Raw genomic sequence first — 27,011 nt, forward strand, 5'->3', positions numbered from 1 at the left:
AACATGCTAACAAGAGAAGCTTTTTCAGACTGCTTAAATCTAGCATCCAAAATAATCCTCTAATTTAGATTGAAGCCACCATGCCTATCCATATCTAATCATAAGAAACTACACAAATACAAGAAGGCTTGGGATTAATTTCCCATGTTTCCTAATTTGACAATCCTTAGACAAGCAAATCAGCTCTTCCCTCATTCAGCATGACTTCTTTACTTGTCCAAGCTCTGCCAAGTTCTTTAATCCAATCCTGGTGGTCCATGCCAGTTTTCACTAGAGCATCACTGTCTTCTTTCAGAGTTTTCAAGATCTGAATGATCAGTCTATCTGCAATTTATCCAATTTTCAACTTTCAGATGGAGAATCCTCCTAAGCTACATGGTTCTATAACTTAGCCTATGTGTGTTGGTCTCATCGGCAGTTTATTTCCTCTTTCATGTGTTTAATAAATATTTATCATGTCTATAATTCAGATATTAAGTTCCAAAAGAAGTAAAAACACATGATTTGTGAAAAATGTTAAATTAGAGAAAAACCAGAAGTTTCTTCTTTCTGGCTTAGAGCCTAACATTTTGGGTAAGTCATTAGACTTCTGTGAGACATTTCCATGTTTTTTTAAAAAAAGGAAATGAAAGGAAAAAAGCCTGATCACCTATTTCACAGTATTGTATCAAAAGAAATAAACAAGTATAAAAGATTCAATCTGTTACTGTATTAAAGAGAAATTCCAAGTGACCTCATTAATTGGTAATTTAAGACAGCAGATAATAGTTGAAAATATCACACCAGATGGGAGGACACACTCAGAGTAGGTAGATTTCCTGTCATGCCCAGCAACAGCTGTGTATGTGGTGAAACCACCAAGACTCAACTTAAGAGTATGTGACAGTCTCCCGTTTTGTCAACCCACAGAGAGTATTGTGGATACAATGCCTTTCCACCTGCCTTAAATAAAAATACGCAGTACCCACCTCATTAAAGCTACAGCTAGTTCTCAGGATTTGCCCCACGAACTAGGAATGCATGCCTGTCTCTTTCCATTATGCAGTGGAGACACGCATGGGACATCACACAGCATCCTGTTGTTCCCCGAGTGAAAACATGAGCTGGAGAGATCCATGGTAAGTCCTCCAGAAATGGAACAGAAGTGTTCATATCTACTCTAAATCCCTTACGACTCCCCTCACTGGTCCATCACCACCTCTTAATCTAAAAATTCACTCTCTCCTTCTAGACCCAGGCTAGGAATTTTCTGCCTTAATATCCATCACTCACTGCTTCCAATCTTAGTGTTTCAGATGTGAAATGCATCCCAAACAGACTTCTTAGTGACTCTAAGTGAAAACAAATCAATGAATCCCAAACATCTCACCTCCAAATCATTCTGTCTGACCAATTTTATAGGCAGGAAAGTAACTGGGAACCCAGCTTTGAATTCTGTGATGAATGATGCAATGGCAAAGCTGGAGAAACAGCCTTAGAAGCCCTGAATCCCCATCCCCTATCAAATGCCTACAAAGAACCCTAGGATCACCCTCTGCCAAAGGTGACAAGAAAAATTTCTAATTATATCCATTCACAGCCAGTCAGTGAATATTATGCAAAGAGATTGCCAAAAAAGGTTTTGCCAAGTAGATTCCCAGCTAGGACAGCTGAGGTGGCTGCTGTGTTTGCAGAACGGTCACTATAAAAGTGAAGCCGAGATGCTTCTGTCCTGTCCTTCCTCAAAATTCTTAAAGGTATGTATAAGTGGAGGAACACTTGTTTAGTTTTACATTCCTGATAGTGACTTTTCACCTTAGGGAGATGGCTACTCTTTCCCAAGTTATTATTTTTCTTTTCAACATTCCAAATGATGACATTGTATATAATATAATTAGTAGCATTTTGTGATTAAATGGAAAAAGAAAAAAAATTCCACATTCTCTTATTTGTTTTTTCTTTCAACAGTAGTTGTCTGCTTTGAGCCTGACATCTTCTTCATCTGGTAATACAAAAGGTAAGAGCAATTTGTTATTATACTCCAGAGAACAAAGGTATCTCTCTATTGCTATGTCTTAATGGATTATATTTTCTAGTTTGGTACTGGGAGTAGGATACAATGAGAAGCTGTTCTTTAAAAAATGGCTTCTCAAAAATTTTGACTCTTCAGGCCATCTAATGGAACAAAACTCAATGAAACTTCTCTTTCATAAGCTTTCAGAACTTCAAAAAGAATGCAGCCATCACATGTAATAGCAAATAGGGAACACTACTCCAAAGTAACCAAAAAGGATATATAGGAGAGACCACATGGTAAAATCAACAATGTTGATCTGGTAGTCAAAATTTCTATGTGCCAACCCAGGCTAGTTGGCTGGGTCAACTCAGTTGATGTTTATGTATCTTGAAATCCAGTGTATAGCAGTGGAATGAGCACCGAACCTGGACGTAGGAGAACAGCACTCATGTCCCAGTATTGCCACTTACCACTTCAGTGATACCGAATAACCCTTTACCTATCTGGGCCTTAGTTTCCTCATCAGTAAAATAAGAAAGCTGGACTATAGCTGACTACTGCAGTCCTTCCAGAGCTTGCCATTTATGATCTCAATCAGTGGTTTCCAAGAAATCCTTTATGGAATCAAATCATTTACTAGACCTCCCTCTAACTCTACATGTTGGACGTGATTTTAGTATTAGGTTAAGAACATACATAATGACAAAACTGTACTATAAATTTAGTAATCATTTTAAATGAGTTTACATATTATTAATTAATACAGCATCTATATTCATTTGGAAAAGAACAGAAAATATACTGTTCATGTGAAAATCTGGTTTGTTTGAACTTGAGGCAATTACCACTGTATAGACGTGTTCAAGGGCTCCTGCAACAACCCTGAGGCTCCCTGGGGGGCTATGATCCACAAGTCAGAAAACTACTGATATAAGACACAAGACAGGAAGAGTTGCAGAGAGAGTAACATCCTTTCCGCGCTTCACGCAGAGACTACATTCTAGTAATCCCTACACGGTAGTATCTTCATTATTAATTCCAAATTGCTGAGCATCAAAGAACACACAAAAACAAGCAAAAATAATGTAATAGAATAACATTTCTCCTTCAAAGAAAAAACCTTCACATTAAAAGTCTCAATATCTGTTCCATGATATTAAGAGATGTAGGGATGTGAACTAGACTGATTTTAGGCTGGCAAACTCCACAGCTAACACTCTATGTCAAGAAGCTCAATGCCGATGACAAAGACCAAGACTTTTTTGGCATAGCTGCTATCGTTGCTACTGTTACTGTTGTCGTCAGCGACCAAGGAGCCGCTTTGCACCCGCCCTCCCCTCCGCCACGCCACAGAAGTCACCTCCTCTGCACTGGCCATTCATCCTGTTCTTGCCATCAGGGCAACAGGATGTATTTTCTCATCATAAAACTTTCTGTGGGAAAAATGTTAAAGCTCGTTTTGGCTTAAAACCTTATCCTGGCTATCCACTTCAGAAGAGATATTTAGAGAACTGGTATTTTTAAAAAGAGATGGGAGAAGGAGAGAGGGAGAAATGTAAATCCAAAGCAGTTAGAATCAGATAAAAACAACTGGCATGCTGAAAGGTAGCTAAGATGAGAGAAGTATAGACTAAATATATACATGTGCTACAAAATTTTATTAAAAATTCAGACGATCTTTTTATCCAAGAATCTTGTAAATTAAGTTTCATTTAGATCATAATGCTGTTACACAATTTCAGAACTGATAATAGAGACCTACTTTTGACTTAGCATCTTTTTATTCCATTTATCTCTCTTCATTGTATTTATTTTTCCCCTTACTTACCTAATACCTGTCAGTTAACTAGGAGTTTTATTCTGCTTATCAACCAGGAAAGAACAGATATACCTTTTTTAAACACCCAATATTAATAGGAGGACATAATTTGGGACTGAAGGAAATTTTTCCTAGACATTCTGAGTTTTTGAAGTAGTTCATTTTGATTGTATAGTCATTGGAAACAGCTATTTTCCATTTCTTTGTATCATTGCAATGTCAAGAAAAGGGGGAAAAAAGGAATACAAAGGAAAGAAAAGCAAGCAGAAAAAGGAAGGATTCTAAACACACTTGGGGCACCATAATTGTTGCTGACTGAAATCTCAATTCCTCCACATTCTGCAACAAAGGCTGGCAATATAGAGGATGGGCCGAAGGCTTAATTGTCACAAGACTGAGCTACCAACAGGGCTTTTAAATCAATGATGTGCTCTCTCAGCACTGGGAGTAGTACACAGGAGTGTTTCCTAAAGGCAGTAGGGAGGAAATAAGCACAGCAAATGAAGCCCCTCAAGTTTAACGAGCAGGACAACTGGCCACCGCCAACTCTGAGTCCTGTGACACCGCTTTTTCTCTCCAGGTTCACTCGGTGCTGTGCTGCCATCAATACCTCACAGTCATGAGTTCCGATGCTGAGATGGCTGTTTTTGGGGAGGCTGCTCCTTACCTCCGAAAGTCTGAAAAGGAGCGAATTGAAGCTCAGAACAAGCCTTTCGATGCCAAGACATCAGTCTTTGTGGTAGATGCTAAGGAGTCCTATGTGAAAAGTGTAATTCAGAGCAGGGAAGAAGGGAAAGTGACAGTGAAGACTGAGGCTGGTACTGTGAGTAAAAGAAGGGGGGGAGGTAGGGGGCAAAATTGATCCTTCTCTACTACTTAATTAATATTCATTGGTTCCTCCTTTGCTTAAAAGACTGTCACAGTTAAAGAAGCTCAAGTCTTTCCCATGAACCCTCCCAAATACGACAAGATCGAGGACATGGCCATGATGACCCATCTGCACGAGCCTGCTGTGCTGTACAACCTCAAGGAGCGTTACGCAGCCTGGATGATCTACGTGAGAGCTCTTGAGCATCTCCTTATTCTGTTTCTCTCTCTCTGAGTACAAACAAGATCCAAATGATGAATTTTCTGAATTTCCCAGACCTACTCGGGCCTCTTCTGCGTCACCATCAACCCCTACAAGTGGCTGCCAGTGTACAACCCCGAGGTGGTGGCCGCCTACAGGGGCAAAAAGCGCCAGGAGGCCCCACCCCACATCTTCTCCATCTCTGACAATGCCTACCAGTTCATGCTGACGGGTGAGTGAGCCCATAATTACTTACAATTTTTATAGCTATTTATTAAATGTTTGTACACTGATTAGCACAGAAAACATAGGACCAATACCCTAAGAATAAAATGATCAGCACAAACATAATAGCAATAACAAAAATGGAGAATTCTATTTAGAATCAAATGCCCCAGTTCCAAAACAACAGGGAATTTTGCTTAGATTTCTAAGCTAAAATCCAAATTAATTAACAGTAATTTGACTCAAAATTAAGCAGATTTAGTCTTCAATTCTGCATTTTAATTAGAGTTAATATACCATCTCTTCTAAAAAGCAAGCTTTGAAATTTCATATGGAGAAGTCAAGCACTATGTGAAACTTTGGATTGGACATTAATAACAAAAGATTTCAGAATTCTCCACAGAGGACTGAATGGGATATGAAACTGCTATTCATCTGATTGTGACAGATTATTTTCATGAAAAAAATACGGCAAAATAATGCATAACATATTCTATCACATTAAAGGCCACGGGAGTGTAATATACTGATTAATTAGCACTTCTCTTGCTACCTATTTAAAAAAGAATCTTATGAAAAAGGAAAAGAACAAATTAATACACTGTGTGTGTGTGAAAGAGAGAGAGAGAGAGAGGGAGAGAGAGAGAGGAGAGAGGGAGGAGGGAGGGAGAGAGAAGGGGAGACTTTTAAAGACAATTTTGAGGTCACAAGCACTGTTTCAATCTATGGGTTATGTATGTTTTCTTAGACATTATTTTTGGTGTCCCTTTCACAGATCGCAAGAACCAGTCAATCCTGATTACGTATGTAGATTTCACACCTTGCTTTCCGTTTATTTTCATTGTTATATTGGTCACTGCAGCTTTAGATTCTGACTTTTTCTACTGTTTGGTCTTGACAGTGGAGAATCCGGAGCGGGAAAGACTGTGAATACCAAGCGTGTCATCCAGTACTTTGCAACAATTGCAGTGACTGGGGAGAAGAAGAAGGAAGAAACTACTTCTGGCAAAATGCAGGTGAATATGATATTAATCTGAGGACAAAAGGAATAACAGACTTTTAAAAATTCTGACCATGGTGTTTCAGAACCATAGCAATCTAGCCTGATGCTAGAATTTGGAAAATAATTCGTAGCAGGGCTTGTGAGAATGAGATGGATTAGACAATGTATTGGCAGGTTTAATGGGCAATCATTTATTAGGAACAAAAAGTGGGCCTGAGGGATAGAGACATCAGGGCCATATCACTGCAGTGCCCTTCTCCCCAATTTGTCCTCTTTCTTGCTCACTTTAAAAAGCCTTCCCTGAACTTTCAAGTTACAGAATACTGCAAAGGGGATAGAGGAAGGGAAGGAGGTGAAGGGGAAGTTATTTTAGCAGACTGCAACTCATCTTTTCTAGAGCTGCTCTGTCTATCTTATTCATCTCTCTTAAGGGGACGCTGGAAGATCAGATCATCAGCGCCAACCCCCTGCTGGAGGCCTTTGGCAACGCCAAGACCGTGAGGAACGACAACTCCTCGCGCTTCGTAAGTCTCTTGGTCTTCCTTCTCCTGTAACAGTCAGCACAGGCACTTCTGTACATGTGATAGCAAGATCTTTTCCATCCATTTGGTCCATAGCTAAAGAATTATTTTCTGCCTTTTCATATGTACAATAAATTGTCCTTTGCCTTTTTAAGGGTAAATTCATCAGGATCCATTTTGGTGCTACAGGCAAACTGGCTTCTGCAGATATTGAAACTTGTAAGTTAATAATAAATCTCAGTGATTGAGAATCCTTCTCTTCTTGGTGCTAACTGGTAAATCTTGTTCTCATCTATGTTCTGCAAATTTTTCAAAACTTTAATTTTTCACTGTTGCCTTCTCTTTTGAATGTGTTTACTACACCTTTGAAGATCTGCTAGAGAAATCCCGAGTTACTTTCCAGCTAAAGGCTGAAAGAAGCTACCACATATTTTATCAGATCATGTCCAACAAGAAACCAGAGCTTATTGGTAAGAAACATCTTTGATTTATTTTCCATTAAGGAAGAATAACAGCCCTCTCAGTAAATCCCTTCAAACTGTTCCTGATGATCCAATGATTCTGTCTATACATGTTCTTTTCCATGTGTTCAGAAATGCTTCTGATCACCACCAACCCATATGACTTCGCCTTTGTCAGTCAAGGTGAAATTACAGTGCCCAGCATTGATGACCAGGAGGAGCTGATGGCCACGGATGTAAGTAATAGGGACAAACCAGGAGAAAGCAAATTAACTTTCCAGCATACAACAGAAAGACTTTGAATAGGGATTAATGTTGTTTGGACATTTTTATCCAGGGAATAAAATTACAGGACATTTCAATGACTTTGCATATGGGTTAGAGAGCTTAAAATGCTTATAATAAACTTTAGGTCTTTGGCATTCTTTGGATAATTGGTTTACTATTCTTTCTTCTTAGCCATTTTTTTTTTAATTTTTGTATTATTTCTCTATTTCTCTATTTTATGAGAAATCCCAGACCCCAAAATCTGGGAAAGAGCTACAATATTTCTGTTTTTATAACAGGACATAGAAATTCCCATAGTTCCTCTAGAGTCAGATATTAACCTGAACTTTGTTTCAAATGAACCTCTGGGGGCTACTGGTGCAGCATTCTCCTCCCTATGCAGTATTAGTATAAATGGGCTTTCCATGTCAAAAATAATCTTTTTGGAACTCCACAAGCCTTTCTGTTTGTTTGTGGAACTACAGACCCACTTTCAACCCCCTGCTTTTCTTTAAAAAAAACAATAAGGAATATTAATTTTTGGCTTATTTTCTTTACACATCTACTTTATACATATATCATGTTTTCTTTCAAATTTCTGAACAGTCAACCTTGTTCTATCAGTTTTAACTTTAATACCATTGGGAACATCTCAACACCCTTAAGGTTGAAAGGTGCTTTCAAAATTTTTTTTCCTTTAAAATATTATTTTGAAGAAGTTCATAAACTATTGGTATGCCTTTAACTTGTAAATATCAGATTTTATTCTTTATAACTCATTATTATGTTGAAATGTCCAAAAGTACTGTGGAGTTGTTAAATACTCCCTATTCTGGAAGGTTAAACAAAAATACAGCTATATTGTTCTAGGACTTCTCTAATAATGTGTAGGTTCTGTAAATAGAGAGAGTTAGCAAGCTAGATGGAACTGGAAAGCAAAAACCCAGGGAAAAGAGTCATAGAGGGTAAGAATGGTGAATAAAAATCTTTTCTACTGCCACTGAGGCCTCCTCTCCCACCCCCCATGTAAGCCTTTTCAAAGCATTTTGTGGGCTACTAAGAAGCTGATCAAAATCTGATAAAGAAAAAAAGCAAAAATATTGAATAAAAGGAGAAAGATCTGCTTTTCACAAATGACTCTTCTCAGTGTGAATAATGACCTGGGCCCTCGCGGCCAGCCGAGCTCTGACCTGGCATCAGAGAGGCATCTGAAGAAATGCTAGGGGCTATAGCGATTCCCCCTCACACCCTCTTTCCAGTTGGATCCTTCACGCTCATTAGGAAGGGAAGGTAACATAAGAGGAGGAGAAGCAAATAGAGAAACACATGAGGCTACGTAAGGGGAACCAGGAAAGCCGAGAGATAATGAGAAGCATGAGCCAGGGAGGCCAGGCCAGGCTGAGGTAGAGAAATGGGACAAGTGCTGGGCCTGGCATGAAAAGCTGTGGCGCTTAGTCTTGGCTGAGTGAATGTGGACAAGTCACGTAACATCTTGACCTGACAACGTGACTCACATCGGAAGACTGACATAACTCTCACTGTTGATATGTGGGTAAAAAGAAAAGCAGCAAAATGCTGGTCAAATATAAGGCAAGGCATGTAGAGTACAAAGTGGCGAGGCCGGGCCCAGTGTCCCAAGGGAACCACTATGGTGACGATTGTGAGGGGAGTCAATTTAAATTCTTTTGACAGAGTGCTGTGGACATCCTGGGGTTCATTGCTGATGAAAAGGTGGCCATTTACAAGCTGACGGGCGCGGTGATGCATTACGGGAACATGAAGTTCAAGCAAAAGCAGAGGGAGGAGCAGGCGGAGCCGGACGGCACTGAAGGTACATCCCTGCTGCTATCGTCCCCTTGACATCACAGACACCATCGGCTGCTCAGGGGCAGGGACCGTGTTTTTACTTTTTTGGACCTATCTCATGAGTAGAGAAATATTAGGGGAAAGAAATCACAGATTGATGTTTTACACAACTGAGCAGATTTATGGAAATGTGATTTTGGCCCATTATTTCCATTCTTTACTGATTTTTTATAAGATACTATTTACTCATTGATAAAACCATTTTTATTCTATTTTTCAAGAAAAACAAAGTGATGACTAACTGTACGCACACATTGTTAAACTTGAATGATGTGTAACTAGTTTTTAGTCATACAGAGGATCTATTCCCCAAGCTCCAAATTATCATGAGAAAAAACTAAAATTAACGTGAACAGTGGCAGTGCTTCTGAAGCACTATGAACAAATGGATAGGGTTTGCCACATTTGCACAGATTACTTTTTGAAAAAAAGCCTTTTTTCTTTATATTCACCATCATTCACAGTTCAAGTTGTGTAAACTGTCTCTCTCTCATTCTCACCTGGCAGTTGCTGACAAGGCTGCCTATCTGACAAGTCTGAACTCTGCCGACCTGCTCAAAGCCCTCTGCTACCCCAGGGTGAAGGTCGGCAATGAGTACGTCACTAAGGGACAGAACGTACAGCAGGTAACATGAACTTAAACCCCCTGCTTCACTGCAATCACACAAGACTCAAGGGTTCATCCAAACTCAAAAAACTAATCCACCACGCTTCTTGAAGGTGTACAACGCAGTGGGTGCCCTGGCCAAGGCCGTCTACGAGAAGATGTTCCTGTGGATGGTCACCCGCATCAACCAGCAGCTGGACACCAAGCAGCCCCGGCAGTACTTCATCGGGGTCTTGGACATCGCTGGCTTCGAGATCTTTGATGTGAGTAGTGAATTAACAGAAAATTATTAACAGCAAATCACATGTCACTTGATTTACCTGTTGGAACATTCCAAATAATCTTTACAAAAAGTACACACTGGAATTCATGGTGAAGAAGGGTCTTTGAAGAGACACCAAAACAAGAAAACAGATAAACAAGAAAACAGAGAATTTTATTCTTTCAAGTCTGGAAGTTTCAAAGAAAGTTCATGAGAGATTAAAATTTTCAAAATCTATCCTAGACTCAAGTAAATGAATACTTAAACACTTTCTTAAATTACTCTAAGGAAAGATTTAAAAGATGTCCTCATTCAAGAGCATTTTGTTATTATGCATGATTTCATGCAGTTAGTGGGAAAGCAAAGAATTCAAGGAGTCAATTCTCCTTTTTTTTAGAATTAGGTCTTTTATGAAGAAAACAACCTGCAGATACGTAATTTAATAAACCAAAATGTCCTAAATACAGAAGAAAATACCAGTAGCTGCTCTGTGGATGAAAATACTTACATTTGAGTAATGTCCTATATCTACCTTTTTACACAGTTCAACAGCTTTGAGCAGCTGTGCATCAACTTCACCAACGAGAAGCTGCAACAGTTTTTCAACCACCACATGTTCGTGCTGGAGCAGGAGGAGTACAAGAAGGAGGGCATCGAGTGGACCTTCATCGACTTCGGGATGGACCTGGCCGCCTGCATTGAGCTCATCGAGAAGGTTTGCACGACTTTCCAGGTCTTCAAAACACGAAAAACAAAATGTCCACTTCCCTTTGCCTAACTGCAATCACAATTCTCAAACACAAGCCTCAGAGCAATGGTATTTCACAGACTGGTCAATTATGCTATGTGTCACAACTAATGTACTTATAAATAAAGAACAGGATTTTGTAGAGAAATGGTTACAGAGAGAGAGAGAGAGAGAGAGAGAGAGAGAGGGAGAGAGAGAGGGAGAGAGAGAGGGAGAGAGAGAGGGAGAGAGAGGGAGAGAGAGAGAGAGAGAGGGAGAGAGATTCACAGTTAACTACATTCTCCCTGACTTTTATTCCTACATGATTTCATGTGTCTGGGAGAAAGGGATGAAGTTACAGCTAGTCCTCTAAATACTGTAATTAACGCTGGGTACTCATGGTGGTGTATTATCCATGCATGTGTTTCAGACAAGATGTCAAGATGTCTCCAAGGTTGGAAGGTTGGCCCTTCCACTGTCATGGTCAGTAGGTCTTCTCTATTCCTGATGACTACTGACCAACACCAAACCTCTTTATAACCTTATCTGGAAAATGAGCCTTGAATTCCCCATTATCAAGGGGATGGAGCAGTAAACATATATGTTAAAACTCCTCAAGCAGTCATTAAACACTTTCAAAAAGTGTACTGGGCCCTCATCATGTACCTATAGGTACCAATAAAGTATATGGATATATATGTACCCCATGCTTTATGGGAGTAAATGTAACTTCCACCTAGGAAAATTTCAACTCAAGTTCAAAATTCATAAAAATATGAAAGATAAGAGTGTAAAGCAGACTAGATCTGTCCAATTTGGGAAACAAACATTTTAATTTGGTGATGTATCTCTGCTATTCATAAAAAAATGCATTGTCCTCAGGAAAAGGCATTTATTTTCTTCCCTAGTATTTCAGTTTCTAGATCATCAAAATAGTTTTTGAAAGACAATTTGTGACTGAACAAAACAATCAATGTAGAAATTTCTTTCAGTCTTTCATATCAAATTTGCCACTGAAAAGAGTCACTCTGATTAGCAAGCAAAGTGGCAAACCAAATTATCATCATTTAACTTCACAGTGGTAGGGAGCATAGCTTAAAGTACAAAAAAGTTTTAATGATATAACATGAGATGCACGTTTCTCCTGGGAACGGATCATTTTTAGTCATTATACATAATCTCTCTTCTCTTCATACTTTCTTCGTGTTTGGAATTGAGGTGAAGGAAATTACATTGTCAGCAGGGAAGAAAATATTCAGATATATCCATTTATGGGATAAAGAATTCAGCTTTGAAACAGTACTCTCAGAATTTAAGTTTATACTTTGAACGTAAAGTTTGTCAAATGGCACAGATGGACTTCATTTTTTTTTTAAATGCATCTTTCTAGCAAATATATTTCCCATATGTTCTTGGTACGTAACGATTGTTTCACATTTTAGTAACCAAGGCAATAAAGTAGGGTTATGTCTGTTTAATTTCTTTTCATTTCAAGTCTTTTGAAACACTCAATTTTCAGGTTTCCACCAAGTACATAAACTATTGGCACATAATTTTCTGAGGGACTCATAATTATTATTCTTTTTTTCCTACTCTTAGCCCATGGGCATCTTCTCCATCCTGGAAGAGGAGTGCATGTTCCCCAAGGCTACAGACACGTCCTTTAAGAACAAGCTGTATGAGCAGCATCTTGGAAAGTCCAACAACTTCCAGAAGCCCAAGGTGGTCAAAGGCAAGGCCGAGGCCCACTTCTCCCTGATTCACTACGCCGGCACCGTGGACTACAACATTGTGGGCTGGCTGGACAAGAACAAGGACCCCCTGAACGAGACCGTGGTTGGGCTGTACCAGAAGTCTTCAATGAAGACCTTGGCTTTCCTCTTCTCTGGGGCACAAAGTGTTGAAGGTGGTAATTTTTAATAGCATCATTATGTTCCATGATTTGCAAAATAGAAATGCTTTGTTTACCAGGGAAAAACAAAGTTACAGCAAAACCTAACATGAAAATACTAGCCAATTTGGATCTAATAAAAGGAAGAATATTTAACAAGTGTGATACAGTCTTAGAATTCATAAACTTTCAAAGCTAATATTGATACCATGAATCATTTAGTCCATTTCACTAATGAGGAAACAGAACCTCAGACACATTAAGTGACTTGCTCAGGATTATACAACTCACTTCTACCACTTTAATAGTTTTTGTTCCTTCAAGGATCTAGCTAATGTGTAGATAAGGAAGTCCTATGTCAGGTACTAATGCTTGAGAAATTGGGAGTTCTGTTCTCTTTTCCCTAAAACCAGAAGTGCAATGGAACATGGAAGCACAGGTGACACAGGAAATAGGATTTCCCTGCAGGTGAGCATTCATTCAACTACCTGGGTCTGAACCATGTGACTTTGCCTCTCCTCTGGGGAAAGTATGAACTAAGGACACACCACCACGCTGTCTCCTGAGTACTTTCTTCAGGGAACAGACTTTGCTCATTTGGAGTAGGGCAGTCCCCATCCACTTCCTACATCTACCCTCTTCACCCATAATTCTTCTGTTTTGTTGTTGTTGTTTGTTTGTTTGTTTGTTTGTTTTTTACCCCAAATGCCTATAGTGTGAGCAAATGCTTACACTTTCTTTTAGGAATGGTATAAGTGAATAAGTACAAATTTAAATTACAAAGGGAATTTTGGAAGTCACGATATATGTGGATAGTACTTAAAAGACTTTCATAAATAATTTTAATTTTTCTATCTTATTTTTCAGAAAGTAGCAGTGGTGGAAAGAAGGGTGGCAAGAAGAAAGGTTCTTCTTTCCAGACAGTGTCAGCTCTTTTCAGGGTACGGTATATTTTTTAATTACAAAGGACTAGTTTTGTAAAAAAAAAATTAATAAAAAATTAAAACACAGAAATCTATGGTGAAACTGAAGAAAGTAGTGATGTACTGAAAAACGCCTTGGAATTTTTTTAACAAAAATAAGACACAGTGTGTTTCTTCAAATCAAACCTTATGAGAAAAGAACCATTTTCCCTGTAAGCTCCAAATCTGAGAAATCTGCTATCAAACAAATTTCACATGAACTCAAACCCTCTTTTAGAAGCAACCACTGTGTTCAATTAAATTTATTACATATGTCCAAAGTCTTAATACAAATTTTCTCTGATGGGCAGTGCTTGAGACTAACAAGCTGAAGTGGGTGGGTTTTGTGTAAACTGTAATTTCCTATCTACAACCTATATCTGTGATTCGTCTTGGCCATAATGACTTGTCCTTCATCGAGATAGCTCATTAAAATATGAAATGGTGACCCAACTAACTATGGATCACTGATAGGGATACTCAGGCATATGCAACTAGAAATTATTTTTAAACTTTCATTTGGTTTTATAGGAGAATTTGAACAAGCTGATGACCAACCTGAGGAGCACTCACCCCCACTTTGTACGGTGCATCATCCCCAATGAAACTAAAACTCCTGGTAAGACACTTCTGAGATCCAAATAGACCCTAGTGCAACTTCTCCTTAGGCTATATTTTAGAAATATGCCAACATGCTTTTGTTTAAGGTGCCATGGAACATGAACTTGTCCTGCACCAGCTGAGGTGTAACGGTGTGCTTGAAGGCATCCGCATCTGCAGGAAAGGGTTCCCCAGCAGAATCCTGTATGCAGACTTCAAACAGAGGTTTGTGTCTCATTTGTTTATCCTTTATTTTTCCCTTTTGATACCACAGTCCATATCAAAATCATCACATAGTTCAAACATTTTAATATTTTTCCTTGACAAATTATCAAAAAAGAAAGAAAGTCTGGTTTATATTATCACAAGTTTTTCATTATATCTTCCCTAGTTTTACATAAAGCACTGTTCAATGGCATCTTGTTCTCCAAAACTCAATCTATAGCCATTTCACTGGTAACTATCAAGAGTTCTACTTTTTTTTCTCAAGGAAGAAAGAATACAGTTTTATATTATTTTTATTCTGACAGATACAAAGTTCTAAATGCAAGTGCTATCCCAGAAGGTCAGTTCATTGACAGCAAGAAGGCTTCCGAGAAACTTCTCGGGTCTATTGACATTGACCACACCCAGTACAAATTTGGTCATACCAAGGTATTATCAACACAAATTTCTATCTATCATAAAATCATCTTTGGACTTACTCAAGAGTGGAAATAACACTTTCAGCTTGTTTTTTTCACAAGGTTTTCTTTAAAGCTGGCCTTTTGGGAATTCTAGAGGAAATGCGAGATGACAAGCTGGCTCAACTCATCACACACACTCAAGCCATGTGCAGAGGGTACCTGATGAGGGTGGAATTCAAGAAGATGATGGAGAGGAGGTGAGACACCATACACAAATCCTCCTTCTCCACAATTTCATAGTTGAATCCAACGCAATCATTACTTTTTTTGAGAACGTGATCACATTCCACCTTCTTTTTCATATACATCTTTCTTTTCTTACAGGGAGTCCATCTTCTGCATCCAGTACAACGTCCGTGCCTTCATGAATGTGAAGCACTGGCCATGGATGAAGCTGTATTTCAAGATCAAGCCCCTCCTCAAGAGTGCAGAAACAGAAAAGGAGATGGCCAGCATGAAGGAAAATTTTGAGAAGACCCAAGAAGAGCTGGCCAAGTCAGAGGCAAAGAGAAAGGAATTGGAAGAAAAAATGGTAGCTATGATGCAAGAGAAAAATGACTTACAACTCCAAGTTCAATCTGTGAGTATTATACATTGCACAGTACAGCCACATCTTATTATCCAGTCACTGGCTGACAGGATATGAGAATTTTTTCAATTTAAGGTTTATAAATAAATGATTTCCACCAAAACAATTTTTATAATTCAGTTTGCCTTTCAAAAGGCCTTAGAAGTAAAGGAAAAAATAGAGTCAACAGATATTATGCTGCATATATTCATATGCGTACTCACAAAATTCAGTAGCCAGTGAGCATAGTCATAAAATATCCCTAAAATTTTTCTTAGGTTAGGTTATTCTTCCCTTAGTAAATACTTTTGTGCATAAAACAGAAGTTATCAAAAAAGGATAAATTAATTCCCCTTATACTGAGTCTAAGAAATAAATGAGTGACTTTTCCATGGTAGCAAAACTTAAAAAGTTGCAGATATTTGCCAAAACCCTGCTTTTTCTGATTTGACCTTCCACACATGGATATTTGGAAGAAAACTATTACTATACTTAATCAGTATATTGGAATTATTAAAATTTTGTCCATTTGGCATTTCCCTCTTTAGGAAGCCGATGCCTTGGCTGATGCAGAGGAAAGATGCGACCAGCTGATTAAAACCAAAATCCAGCTCGAGGCTAAAATCAAGGAGGTGACAGAGAGAGCTGAGGATGAGGAAGAGATCAATGCTGAGCTGACGGCCAAGAAGAGGAAACTGGAGGATGAATGTTCAGAGCTCAAGAAAGACATAGATGACCTGGAGCTGACACTGGCCAAGGTTGAAAAGGAGAAACATGCCACAGAGAACAAGGTACAAACCATGATCCATTTTAGAGTATTTATGAGTGCTAACATGTGAAATCTATTTTAATTGAAAGATTACGCAGAGTTATTGAATATGAAAGAAACATATGTCATAATTATGTCATTTCTTGAACCTCCACCACCTCTATCTATTTACTCTGACCTTTATCTTCAATTTTTTTCATCCACATAGGCCTGGGTTAGTTTCTGGTTTCCATTTTCCATCTCAGGTTAACATTGTCTTAAGATATTACCATGTTTTTCATCAAGACAACAGGATGTCATTAACATTCCTGTCATCTGTTCAAATCTAAAAGGTGAAAAACCTCACGGAAGAGATGGTAGGGCTGGATGAAACCATCGTCAAGCTGACCAAGGAGAAGAAAGCCCTTCAGGAGGCCCACCAGCAGACCCTGGATGACCTGCAGGCAGAAGAGGACAAAGTGAACACCCTGACCAAAGGCAAAGCCAAGCTGGAACAGCAAGTGGATGATGTAAGTATGAAAAACAAGGTGTTTCCCCTTAAGATGAAGTAAATAATTGTAACATTAAACCATCAATGATGCTCATGAGCCTTCAACTACTGGTTTTATAAATAATAATTAAAGTTCCTATGCTATTTATTGTATCGTTCAAAATTGTGTATCTTTGAAGGCTAGTGACATAGGGTTCAGTGCTTAAGAACTGAATATATAAAATCCATTACAAATTTAGCTTGAAGGATCTCTGGAACAAGAAAAGAAGATTCGCATGGATTTAGAAAGAACCAAGAGGAAACTGGAAGGTGACCTAAAATTGGCTCAAGAATCCACAGTGGATGCAGAAAACAACAAGCGGCAACTTGATGAAAAACTCAAAAAGTAAGTATGATATAATTCAGTTATAACTTGTTTCTTGTTGTCAATTCAGATAAAGTATATGTTAAAAGATGTCTCTAAAATATTATTTCAGTATATACAGAAAAACATGCATAATGACATCCTCCTTGACTTTGTGTTTCATGAAAATGGCACCTTATTGACTTGAGAAGCACATACTACTCATTTCCTCAATGCCTGTAAAAAGAACTTTGATTAAGCACTGAAAAGGAAACTGATAAGAGAATTTATTGGTACTAATGCACTGCTCTTCTAACAGGAAAGAGTTTGAAATGAGTAATCTGCAAAGCAAGATTGAAGATGAGCAGGCCCTTAGTATGCAGCTGCAGAAGAAGATCAAAGAGTTACAGGTAAGTCATAACCCCCACCTTTTCTGGCCATCACAGGAATCAAAACTGCCATCAATTCATGTTAATGTTGACATACTACTTCCAGGCCCGCACTGAGGAACTGGAGGAGGAAATCGAGGCAGAACGGGCCTCCCGGGCCAAAGCAGAGAAGCAGCGCTCCGACCTCTCCCGGGAGCTGGAGGAGATCAGTGAGCGGCTGGAAGAGGCTGGTGGGGCGACTTCAGCCCAAATTGAGCTGAACAAGAAGCGGGAGGCCGAGTTCCAGAAGATGCGCCGGGACCTGGAGGAGGCCACCCTGCAGCATGAAGCCACGGTGGCCACGCTGAGGAAGAAGCACGCGGACAGCGTGGCCGAGCTGGGGGAGCAGCTCGACAACCTGCAGAGGGTCAAGCAGAAACTGGAGAAGGAGAAGAGTGAAATGAAGATGGAAATCGACGACCTTGCTAGTAACATGGAGACTGTCTCCAAAGCCAAGGTCTTTAATAACTTGCCCTCTTTTCACCTTTCTTTGCAATGATTCAAGATAATTCAGTTGACATATGACTATAACTAATTGCACAAACTTTAAGGGTTATCTCAAATTTTAAAATTATTCCTGATAGGCAACCCTGTATTGAACTCAATCATGTCAGACCTTCTATCTTATTTGTAGAAATCACTTTAAACTTTGTCACTACCACCATGAAATAATGCAATTACAGAAAAAAACCTTATCTAAAAGCCATTCTCTACATGATGCAGAATTTAAATGATGCTCATATTTTCCAAAAGAAAATAATCTATTTTTGGAAATCACTCATTTGCCCACCACTTAAGTGCCGCTACTACTTCCAAGGCACTATGCAGGGCTTTGAATTAGCTAGAAAAAAAAATAAAGCACAGCCCCTCTCCACAAGTAGTTATAGCTCTCCAAATCTCAGACTTCCACACAGAAATGTATCATCTTTTCTTTGTTTCTTCCTCCCACCACAGGGAAACCTGGAGAAAATGTGCCGCACCCTTGAAGACCAGCTTAATGACTTGAAAACGAAGGAAGAGGAGCACCAACGCTTAATAAATGATTTATCAGCCCAGACAGCACGTTTACACACAGAATCAGGTCAGTAAACAAATATGATCAGACTTTGGAGAGATGAGGAATGAAAGGAGAGCCTCCACCTGTGTATTTCTATCAAATATAAACCATTTCTCACAGCTCATGTACTTGCCTTTGTCACCTCTTAGTTACTCCTTCATCTTTTTAGTGTGATGATAAAAAGTAGTGACTGTAAACTACAATTGGAAAAAAAATTAAGCTCCCTGGCCTAGGGATATTTTTGTTGCTTCAGCATTACTCAAAGAACTCCAATCCTAAAATATCAAACAAGGTCATGAAATTTTGAAAAAGCAAAAAATAACCTTCTCAATAATACCAAAGCCCTTGAGCTATTCTTTTTATCACACAAAGGAAGGGGGTTCTAATGTTCTTTCATTTTTTAAATTATTCCTTACATGGACAACAGAATTAAACTGCTTGTGCTTTGTCTTCCACAGGTGAATTTTCACGACAGCTGGATGAGAAAGATGCTCTGGTGTCTCAGCTATCCCGAGGCAAACAAGCATTTACACAGCAGATTGAGGAACTGAAGAGGCAGCTAGAAGAGGAAACTAAGGTGAGAATTCTCCAGTTGACCCTTCCGCTAGAACTGCACAACATGACACACCCTTGAACGTCACACAAGCAGTATCAATGGTCAGAATATAAAACTTACATTACACACTTTCTGGTTCATCTAGGCCAAGAACGCCCTGGCCCACGCCCTGCAGTCCTCCCGCCACGACTGCGACCTGCTGCGGGAACAGTACGAGGAGGAGCAGGAAGCCAAGGCCGAGCTGCAGAGGGCGCTGTCCAAAGCCAACAGCGAGGTTGCTCAGTGGAGGACCAAATACGAGACGGACGCCATCCAGCGCACGGAGGAGCTGGAGGAGGCCAAGTATGGGCTTTCAGTGACAGGGCAAAAATAAAGTCTCAAAATAGTGAAGGAAAAATAGAGAGGAAAGAGAATATTTTGGCATGGGGATAGGTGAAGGATTTCAACCTGTTTGATTGAAGGGTGGTAGATTCTACCATATTCTCCTTTCAGCATACTGTATGTCCAGTAAAGAATGAGACCAGACCAGAGCCCACTCCCAATTCTGTTCTATTGCACAAGCATCTTAAATTTCTTCCCAGCAAGATAAATTAATTATCAGCTTACCCCTTAGGAATTAAGTAGAATTAATTTCCTTTAACATAAAGAAAAACAGAGACACTGAGATCATCTGGTACAGTACTATGAATATCATAATAAACTAATCATTTTTACCTTGCTTGAATATTGAAAGTTCAGATTAGGACTATCATACCCTGCTAGCATTTAATTAACAACCAGTATCGATGGACTTATTCAAAGTCTAATTACACATATTGTTTGTGGGATGAAGCTCACGGGAGTTACAGATGAAAAGAAAATAACCATTATATTCCCAGTGAAGAAAGCCTTCAAAAATTAATTTAACTCCTAAGTTGTTAGAATAAAAGAGAACAAGAGTGTTCAGCTAGCATTTGCAGAGGGAGCTTTCTAGATAAGGGTGTGACCTAGAAGAGGTCATGGATTAGGTGAATTGGTGAAGGCGACAGTGAGGAAATCTTTGGAGGGTAGTTGAGAAATATAATAATGGAATAGTATTTATTGTCTGTAGTCCCCATATGCAGAAAGTTACTAATTGATTGTATGACCTTGAACATCTTACTCTGGGCCAAGTTACCCCATTTGTAAAGTAAAGAGGAGCATACTAGAAAATGTTTAAAAATCCTATTCAAGTTTAATGTTGTTGAATGATATGCCTCTTCTTCATGGTTGCCATTTCTTCCTGACCCTCACAGTGCTCACTCCTAAGCTCAAGTGCTTATTCATTCTCTCTCTCTGTGTCTCTAACACACACACACACTCGCCGGATGAATATTTCTGACAACCCTCGAGATAAAGAACTTACTAGGGAAAACAGAATTCTCGAAGAGTTAAAAAAGAGTATCAAGAAGCTAATTTAGAAAACCTTAACTCTTAGGGAAAATAATGCTTTCCTAATCAGCAGCTTTATATATAAACCCTGTTCACTTATCAGGAAGAAGCTGGCCCAGCGCCTGCAGGATGCTGAGGAACATGTAGAAGCTGTGAATTCTAAATGTGCTTCTCTTGAGAAGACAAAGCAGCGGCTCCAGAATGAAGTGGAGGACCTCATGATTGACGCGGAAAGATCTAATGCTGCCTGCGCAGCTCTTGATAAGAAGCAAAGGAACTTTGACAAGGTGACGCACAATAATGGCTCCCTGGGAGGAAAGTGGTGTGGTTCTGGATTGCTGAAGCTCACTATCAATGCACTTTCAGATCCTGGCAGAATGGAAACAGAAATATGAGGAAACTCAGGCTGAGCTGGAGACCTCCCAGAAGGAGTCCCGTTCTCTCACCAACGAGCTGTTCAAGATGAAGAATGCCTACGAGGAATCCCTGGACCAACTTGAAACCCTGAAGCGAGAGAATAAGAACCTACAGCGTGAGTCTTTGTAATCACTCTATTTCAAAGAGTAGAGAAAGATCTTTTCAATATTTCATTCTCCTCAACTAAATTCTGGTGTTTACTTTATTAAACTGTAGAGGAGATTTCTGACCTGACCGAGCAAATTGCACAGAGAGGAAAGCATATCCATGAATTGGAGAAAATAAAGAAACAAATTGATCAAGAGAAGAGTGAATTACAGGCTGCCCTAGAGGAAGCAGAGGTATATGTTTCAGCTACTCACTTATGTACTATAAATAAACTGAAATTTTAATAGCAACTGAGATTTATGTTGCAAACCTTTAGGAGATAACACATGTAATTCAGTGAGAAATACTGAATTGTGTCTTGGGAATGTAGAACTAATAGGCTAAATTATGATATATGGAAGTTTAGGATTTTTTGTTTTCATACCTTCTCAAAGAAATTATAACAATGTGACAAGAAATTTCCTTTAGGTAACCTAAATATTTGCTTCCATAAAGGGATCTCTTGAGCATGAAGAAGGCAAAATTCTTCGCATCCAACTTGAGTTAAATCAGGTGAAATCTGAGATTGACCAAAAGATTGCTGAAAAAGATGAAGAACTTGATCAGCTCAAGAGGAGCCATCTCAGAGTTGTGGAGTCAATGCAGAGCACACTGGATGCTGAGATCAGGAGCAGGAATGATGCCATCAGGCTCAAGAAGAAGATGGAGGGAGACCTCAATGAGATGGAAATCCAGCTGAACCACGCCAACCGCCAGGCTGCAGAGACAATGAAGAATCTTAGAAACACGCAAGGAATACTGAAGGTGTGTTGGGGTGAACACACATGGCCTCATGCAATCCAAGTGCCGTGGTACAACTCAAGATTTAGTATTTTAAGAGGAGTGTATGCTATAAATTATCTAAATGATACAGTAATACATTGAAATGTTTATGCATACATCTGAGCTTACTTCTAGAAGTCTGAAGGTAGAGTTTGCCTTGTCATCTGAAGGGATGAGGGGTGGGAAGACAAGAGAAAGTGATGAGACAGTTTGGTTACCTGACATTGCTCAAATCATTTCCCTGGACTTCATTTGTTTAATATATAAAATAAGAGGGTTGGACTAGTTAATCTCTAAGGATACCTTCCTGATCCAAAATTCAGTACCTTTAGCCATGGTATTTTTCTATAATTTGTGAAATAAAATAATGTCACCTCATGCTATTTTGAATAGAGCCACTGCCCTAGCCTATGAAGAATCTGTCATTACAAAGAACTTGCAAACTGTTCCTATCTAATCATACTGATTGAGATCTCAGTGTGTACATACCCTAAAATTGTACTTGCTTTAATTGGGTCAAGAGTAAGAGTCTTTTCTCTTTCTGTATAGGACACCCAGATACATTTAGATGATGCCATCAGAAGCCAAGATGACCTTAAAGAGCAGCTGGCAATGGTTGAGCGTAGAGCCAACCTGATGCAGGCTGAGATTGCGGAGCTGAGAGCATCCCTAGAACAGACTGAGAGGAGCAGGAAGGTGGTCGAGCAAGAGCTTCTGGATGCTAGTGAGCGTGTACAACTCCTGCACACCCAGGTGAGGTTCAGGGCTACATATTTAGCAAATATACTTCCTGAAGCTGAAGACAATTTGAGAGGATTAGTTTGTTTATAAAGTAAGGAGTAATATTGGCACTCCTTATTTTCCTTCCTGGAGTTCTGGAAAATGTACAGAGTGAGGTGAGTATGTACTTGCCTAGCTGACACATGAGTGTATTTATGGGCTGGCATAATCATGTTGATTAGACATAATCTAGAGTTCCAGAAACTTTTATGAAAAGACCTACTAATAGCCACATACACAACACTGGTACCCATCTTGTCTTTTGCAATGCTAAGCTGCAAACAGATAGGTAAATAAAATAGAGGAGCATGAACAGGCTACCAAATAATATTTATATATCACCTAGGCACATAAGGCTATTTTCTTGGGATATATGAAGAATCTCTGAAGTTCAAATTCAAGGAGGCCAACATTATTTGCTACATAGCAGTTGTTGATTACACGGGGTTTGTTAAACAGATGGTGGTGGCATATGCTCACAATGGCTAATATGCAGCCATTGTACATACATATTTATTGCCATGGAAAGATGTCCACAATACAGCAAGGGAAAAAAAAGTAAATTAAGAATAAAAATAAGCATGATGTTTTTGTTAAAAGTATACAGGGAACTTCCAGAAGGATAAACAAAAGTGCTATCAATGGTTATTTCTGGGTAGTGAGAGTAAAATAAATATTCTTTTTCTGCTAATCTCTATGTTCTACTATTTTTCACAATAAACATGTATTATTGTATAATTTTTAAAGGGCCAATATATGGAAATAGGCATCACAGAAATGTTAAAATCACATACTACAAGTAATTTTAAAATCAAATTAAAATGCAACATTTTTCTTGGTCATTACTTTTGAGTATCCCTGAAATGAATGACTATTTCAAACACTGTTAACTTTCCAAAAGCATAAAGATTCTTACATATTTCTAACAATGATGCTGTTTATGCACTTAAATATGGATCCAACCAATGTGAATGACCAACCAAACATTAAAAATCCATTTTTCATGAGCTATGTGGTGCTCCATGGTACAGTATTTCAAATATTTGGGGTTGTGCCACTGATAATAGTCAAATATGTTTGGCATCAAAAATTAAATTTTCCCTGGAAACATTTAGGAGAATTTTTATTAACAGAGATATGGGTAGAAAAAGAAGAAAAGGCATACACTTAGAATTAACTTCTGATTTGGTTTTTATTCTGAACAGCATTTATTATGAGCAAAAATTTTTGCCTGGGTAGACTTGTTAAAATGACAATGTGTATGATTATAATTAAGTGTACTTTTATTCTTTTTTATTAATTTGAAACAGAACACCAGTCTGATCAACACCAAGAAGAAGCTGGAGACAGACATTTCCCAAATCCAGGGAGAGATGGAGGACATTATCCAGGAAGCCTGCAACGCAGAAGAGAAGGCCAAGAAGGCCATCAGTGATGTGAGATGAGCATGTGTCTTACTGATATACATGTGCTCTGTATCATCACAAGGTTTCATTATTTTCTTGGTCTATTTACTATAAACAGGCTTCCATGATGGCTGAGGAGCTGAAGAAGGAGCAGGACACCAGCGCCCACCTGGAGCGGATGAAAAAGAACCTGGAGCAGACGGTGAAGGACCTGCAGAACCGTCTGGATGAGGCCGAGCAGCTGGCCCTAAAGGGCGGGAAGAAGCAGATCCAGAAACTGGAGGCCAGGGTGGGTCCACTCCTTCATTCAATTTCCAGTCTGCTCATGACTAATCATAGCCAAACTCTTAAATGCCTTTGTTCTCTTCCAGGTGAGGGAGCTTGAAAACGAGGTTGAAAGTGAACAGAAGCGCAATGTTGAGGCTGTCAAGGGTCTCCGCAAACACGAGAGAAGAGTGAAGGAGCTCACTTACCAGGTGCCCAGCCTTTTCATATTTTCCAGGCCTAATACTTCCGAGAAAATAGAAATAATGAGCCACTTTCAATTAATGACACTATCTATTTACTATCTCTTTCAGACTGAGGAGGACCGTAAGAATGTTCTCAGGCTACAGAACTTAGTGGACAAATTACAAGCCAAAGTTAAAGCTTACAAGAGACAAGCTGAAGAGGCTGTGAGTATCTACACAATGAAAGATAAGCGTTCAAGAGCAGATGCAGATTCTGTGGGACAAATTCTATATATAAAATTAAGGGACTTTCTTTAAGGGCAAGAAACAAAAATGTGAATACAAAATTAGGTATGAAAAAGAATATTTAGAATGGGAAAAATTATCACAAATTACTGAAGACTTAAAGATTTGGGTTCTTTTCTTCAGAGACCTGTTTCAACAAGTTACCAAACATGTTAACATAGAGACGCTTCTTGATTGCAATGTACTTCTTTTCCTTCCTAGAACTCTCCACAACTCCCAGCAATTCTCAGCACTCAGGGGCCTGTGCAAAGGAAGTTTAAGCCTCATTTAACTTCATGATAAATCCATTTCAAGAAGGGCTCTATTATTTTCTTCATTTGCCTCAAGTTATTTTTCTCACTCTTATTAGTTCTGAAACCTTCCTTATGGTTCTCTGCACCTAATGCCACCACTGCACCTTCTTATTAAGTTTGTTTTATAGAAACAAGATTGATTCAGATTCCTGCTACTTGGATCTCCCTGTTGTCATTGTAGCATCTTGAGTTTTCCAGAAAGAGAGTCAAGTGAGAGCGAGTTTGTGAGATGCCCTGCCCCCGTATAAGTATGTCACCAAATAACAGAACCATTTCCTTTCTCTTTTGGAAGCAAATCCTGTAGCTGCTTTTAGTAACAAAGGCAAATATTCTGATTTAACGTCAAATTTTCTTGTCCTCTTAAATGCATTTGTGTTCTCAGGAGGAACAATCCAATGTCAACCTTGCCAAGTTCCGCAAGATCCAGCATGAGCTGGAAGAGGCTGAGGAGCGGGCTGACATTGCTGAGTCCCAGGTCAACAAACTGCGGGTGAAGAGCCGAGAGGTTCACACAAAAGTCATAAGTGAAGAGTAATTCATTCTAAAGCTGCAAGATGACCAAAGAAATGCATATAATGTGAAGTTCTTGGTCACTGACCTGTTAATATCAAGGAAATAAAATCTACAGAGAATTTTACAATCTAAAAGTACCTTTGTCTCTTTATTACAAGCTCTATGGTTCTATTAGAACTAATTCATTTATTCAACATTTGTTAAATTCTACTGTGTGCAGTGAGAGATGACTGATTAATAGAAAGCAAATGGAATAACCCTGACCTTTCTCTATACCAGTATCACATACACTGAAGGGACGTAAAGGTGACTGATGCACCCTCAATTCCATTCAACCAATTTTACTGAGTACCAAGTATGTGTCTGGTACAGAAACAGCAGCAAAGATAGAACAATCATCCCTGCCTCTGAGGGGCTCAACCCCATGAGGGAGATAGCAATTCAAATGGATGGTGGTACAACCTATGTACTCTGATAGAAGAATGAAAACAACCATGGCAATTATGTACAGTGAGCAGCTAACATGGAGTATCCAGAGGGCTTCTCTAGGAAGACTATGAGCTCGCTCCTAAAAGATGAGTAGACAGTAATCAGGAGAAAGAGAAAAGGGGATAGGCATTCTAAGATGAGAAAACAAGTGTGAGATTTCAGAGTGTTTAGACATAGGCTTCATGACCAGAGGGCAGCAGATGAGGCCAGCGACGGAAGTTAAGGCCCAACCGTGAAGGGCACTGCCACACACACAATGCTGAGGGGTCAGGACATGCATCATACTGGTCGAATTTGGTGAGGAGGGGAGTTGACACAATTCTGACAGCAGTATGGAGGACGGACTGGGAAAAGAAAGACCAGAACATGGTAAGAATGTTTAGAGGGCTACTGAAATGGTCCCATTAGAGATGATGGGTGATGGAAATGGACAAGAAGGCAAAATGAAAGAGAGGTCTAATACTGGTATAAAGAAAGATCTGTGAAAGCACTGAGGAAGTTAGAGTTTCGCAGTATTCAAACTTCCCAGTTACTTTGTCATTATAGTTTGTATTTACTTTCGAGGAAAATTCTTTTCTTTTGAACCTTTTCCCTCTCCAACACAAAGGTCAGACGTTCTAGGTAAAATTTCCTGTCGACTTTCCAATTTCTACCTACAATTGTGTTTACCAAGAAATCTGATGTTCCTCAGTATCTGACATATTTTAAGGAGGAACCAGAAAGAGAATTGGTTTCTTAATATTAAAAAGAATATGACCTCCTTGATAGGCACAAGGGTTCAGGACACCAGTACTTGTAATTACTATCAATAACCTGAACTTTGGAAAAGAAACTGCCCCCAAACT

The 27,011-nt window shown here is 39.1% G+C and overlaps 1 protein-coding gene across 3 annotated transcripts; it reads left to right on the forward strand.

The window, feature by feature from the left end:
• Positions 1 to 4,434: 4,434 nt before the first annotated feature.
• LOC119513051 (myosin-4) lies at positions 4,435 to 25,699 on the forward strand. Of its 3 annotated transcripts, none has more exons than XM_037807888.1 (38): positions 4,435 to 4,638; positions 4,729 to 4,872; positions 4,960 to 5,116; positions 5,885 to 5,912; positions 6,011 to 6,125; positions 6,544 to 6,636; positions 6,789 to 6,852; positions 7,005 to 7,103; positions 7,227 to 7,330; positions 9,054 to 9,192; positions 9,735 to 9,853; positions 9,948 to 10,097; positions 10,641 to 10,811; positions 12,423 to 12,732; positions 13,582 to 13,655; positions 14,208 to 14,295; positions 14,384 to 14,501; positions 14,807 to 14,930; positions 15,023 to 15,159; positions 15,287 to 15,542; positions 16,079 to 16,321; positions 16,632 to 16,808; positions 17,029 to 17,174; positions 17,452 to 17,542; positions 17,628 to 18,017; positions 18,515 to 18,641; positions 19,076 to 19,194; positions 19,319 to 19,515; positions 20,687 to 20,870; positions 20,950 to 21,115; positions 21,217 to 21,341; positions 21,604 to 21,912; positions 22,480 to 22,683; positions 24,021 to 24,146; positions 24,235 to 24,405; positions 24,488 to 24,592; positions 24,695 to 24,790; positions 25,547 to 25,699. In XM_037807888.1, exons 1-38 carry the CDS (start codon positions 4,435 to 4,437, stop codon positions 25,697 to 25,699), a joined length of 5,823 nt encoding a protein of 1,940 aa, XP_037663816.1. The 3 variants fall into 3 exon arrangements, with proteins under 3 accessions (XP_037663816.1, XP_037663817.1, XP_037663818.1); XM_037807889.1 differs by having other exon boundaries at positions 12,423 to 12,729; XM_037807890.1 differs by having other exon boundaries at positions 6,011 to 6,118; positions 6,540 to 6,636; positions 12,423 to 12,729.
• Positions 25,700 to 27,011: the final 1,312 nt, after the last annotated feature.

The sequence above is a fragment of the Choloepus didactylus genome, chromosome 18, assembly GCF_015220235.1.
Source record: "Choloepus didactylus isolate mChoDid1 chromosome 18, mChoDid1.pri, whole genome shotgun sequence".
NCBI lineage: Eukaryota > Metazoa > Chordata > Mammalia > Pilosa > Megalonychidae > Choloepus > Choloepus didactylus.

Bases quoted from the DNA above. Each gene is read 5' to 3' on its own strand.
- LOC119513051 (XM_037807888.1), top strand. From the start codon at position 4,435: ATGAGTTCCGATGCTGAGATGGCTGTTTTTGGGGAGGCTGCTCCTTAC. The intron at 7,331-9,053 runs GTAAGTAATAGG...TTCTTTTGACAG, and splicing joins AGGAGCTGATGGCCACGGAT to AGTGCTGTGGACATCCTGGG. The intron at 21,116-21,216 runs GTGAGTCTTTGT...ATTAAACTGTAG, and splicing joins AGAGAATAAGAACCTACAGC to AGGAGATTTCTGACCTGACC.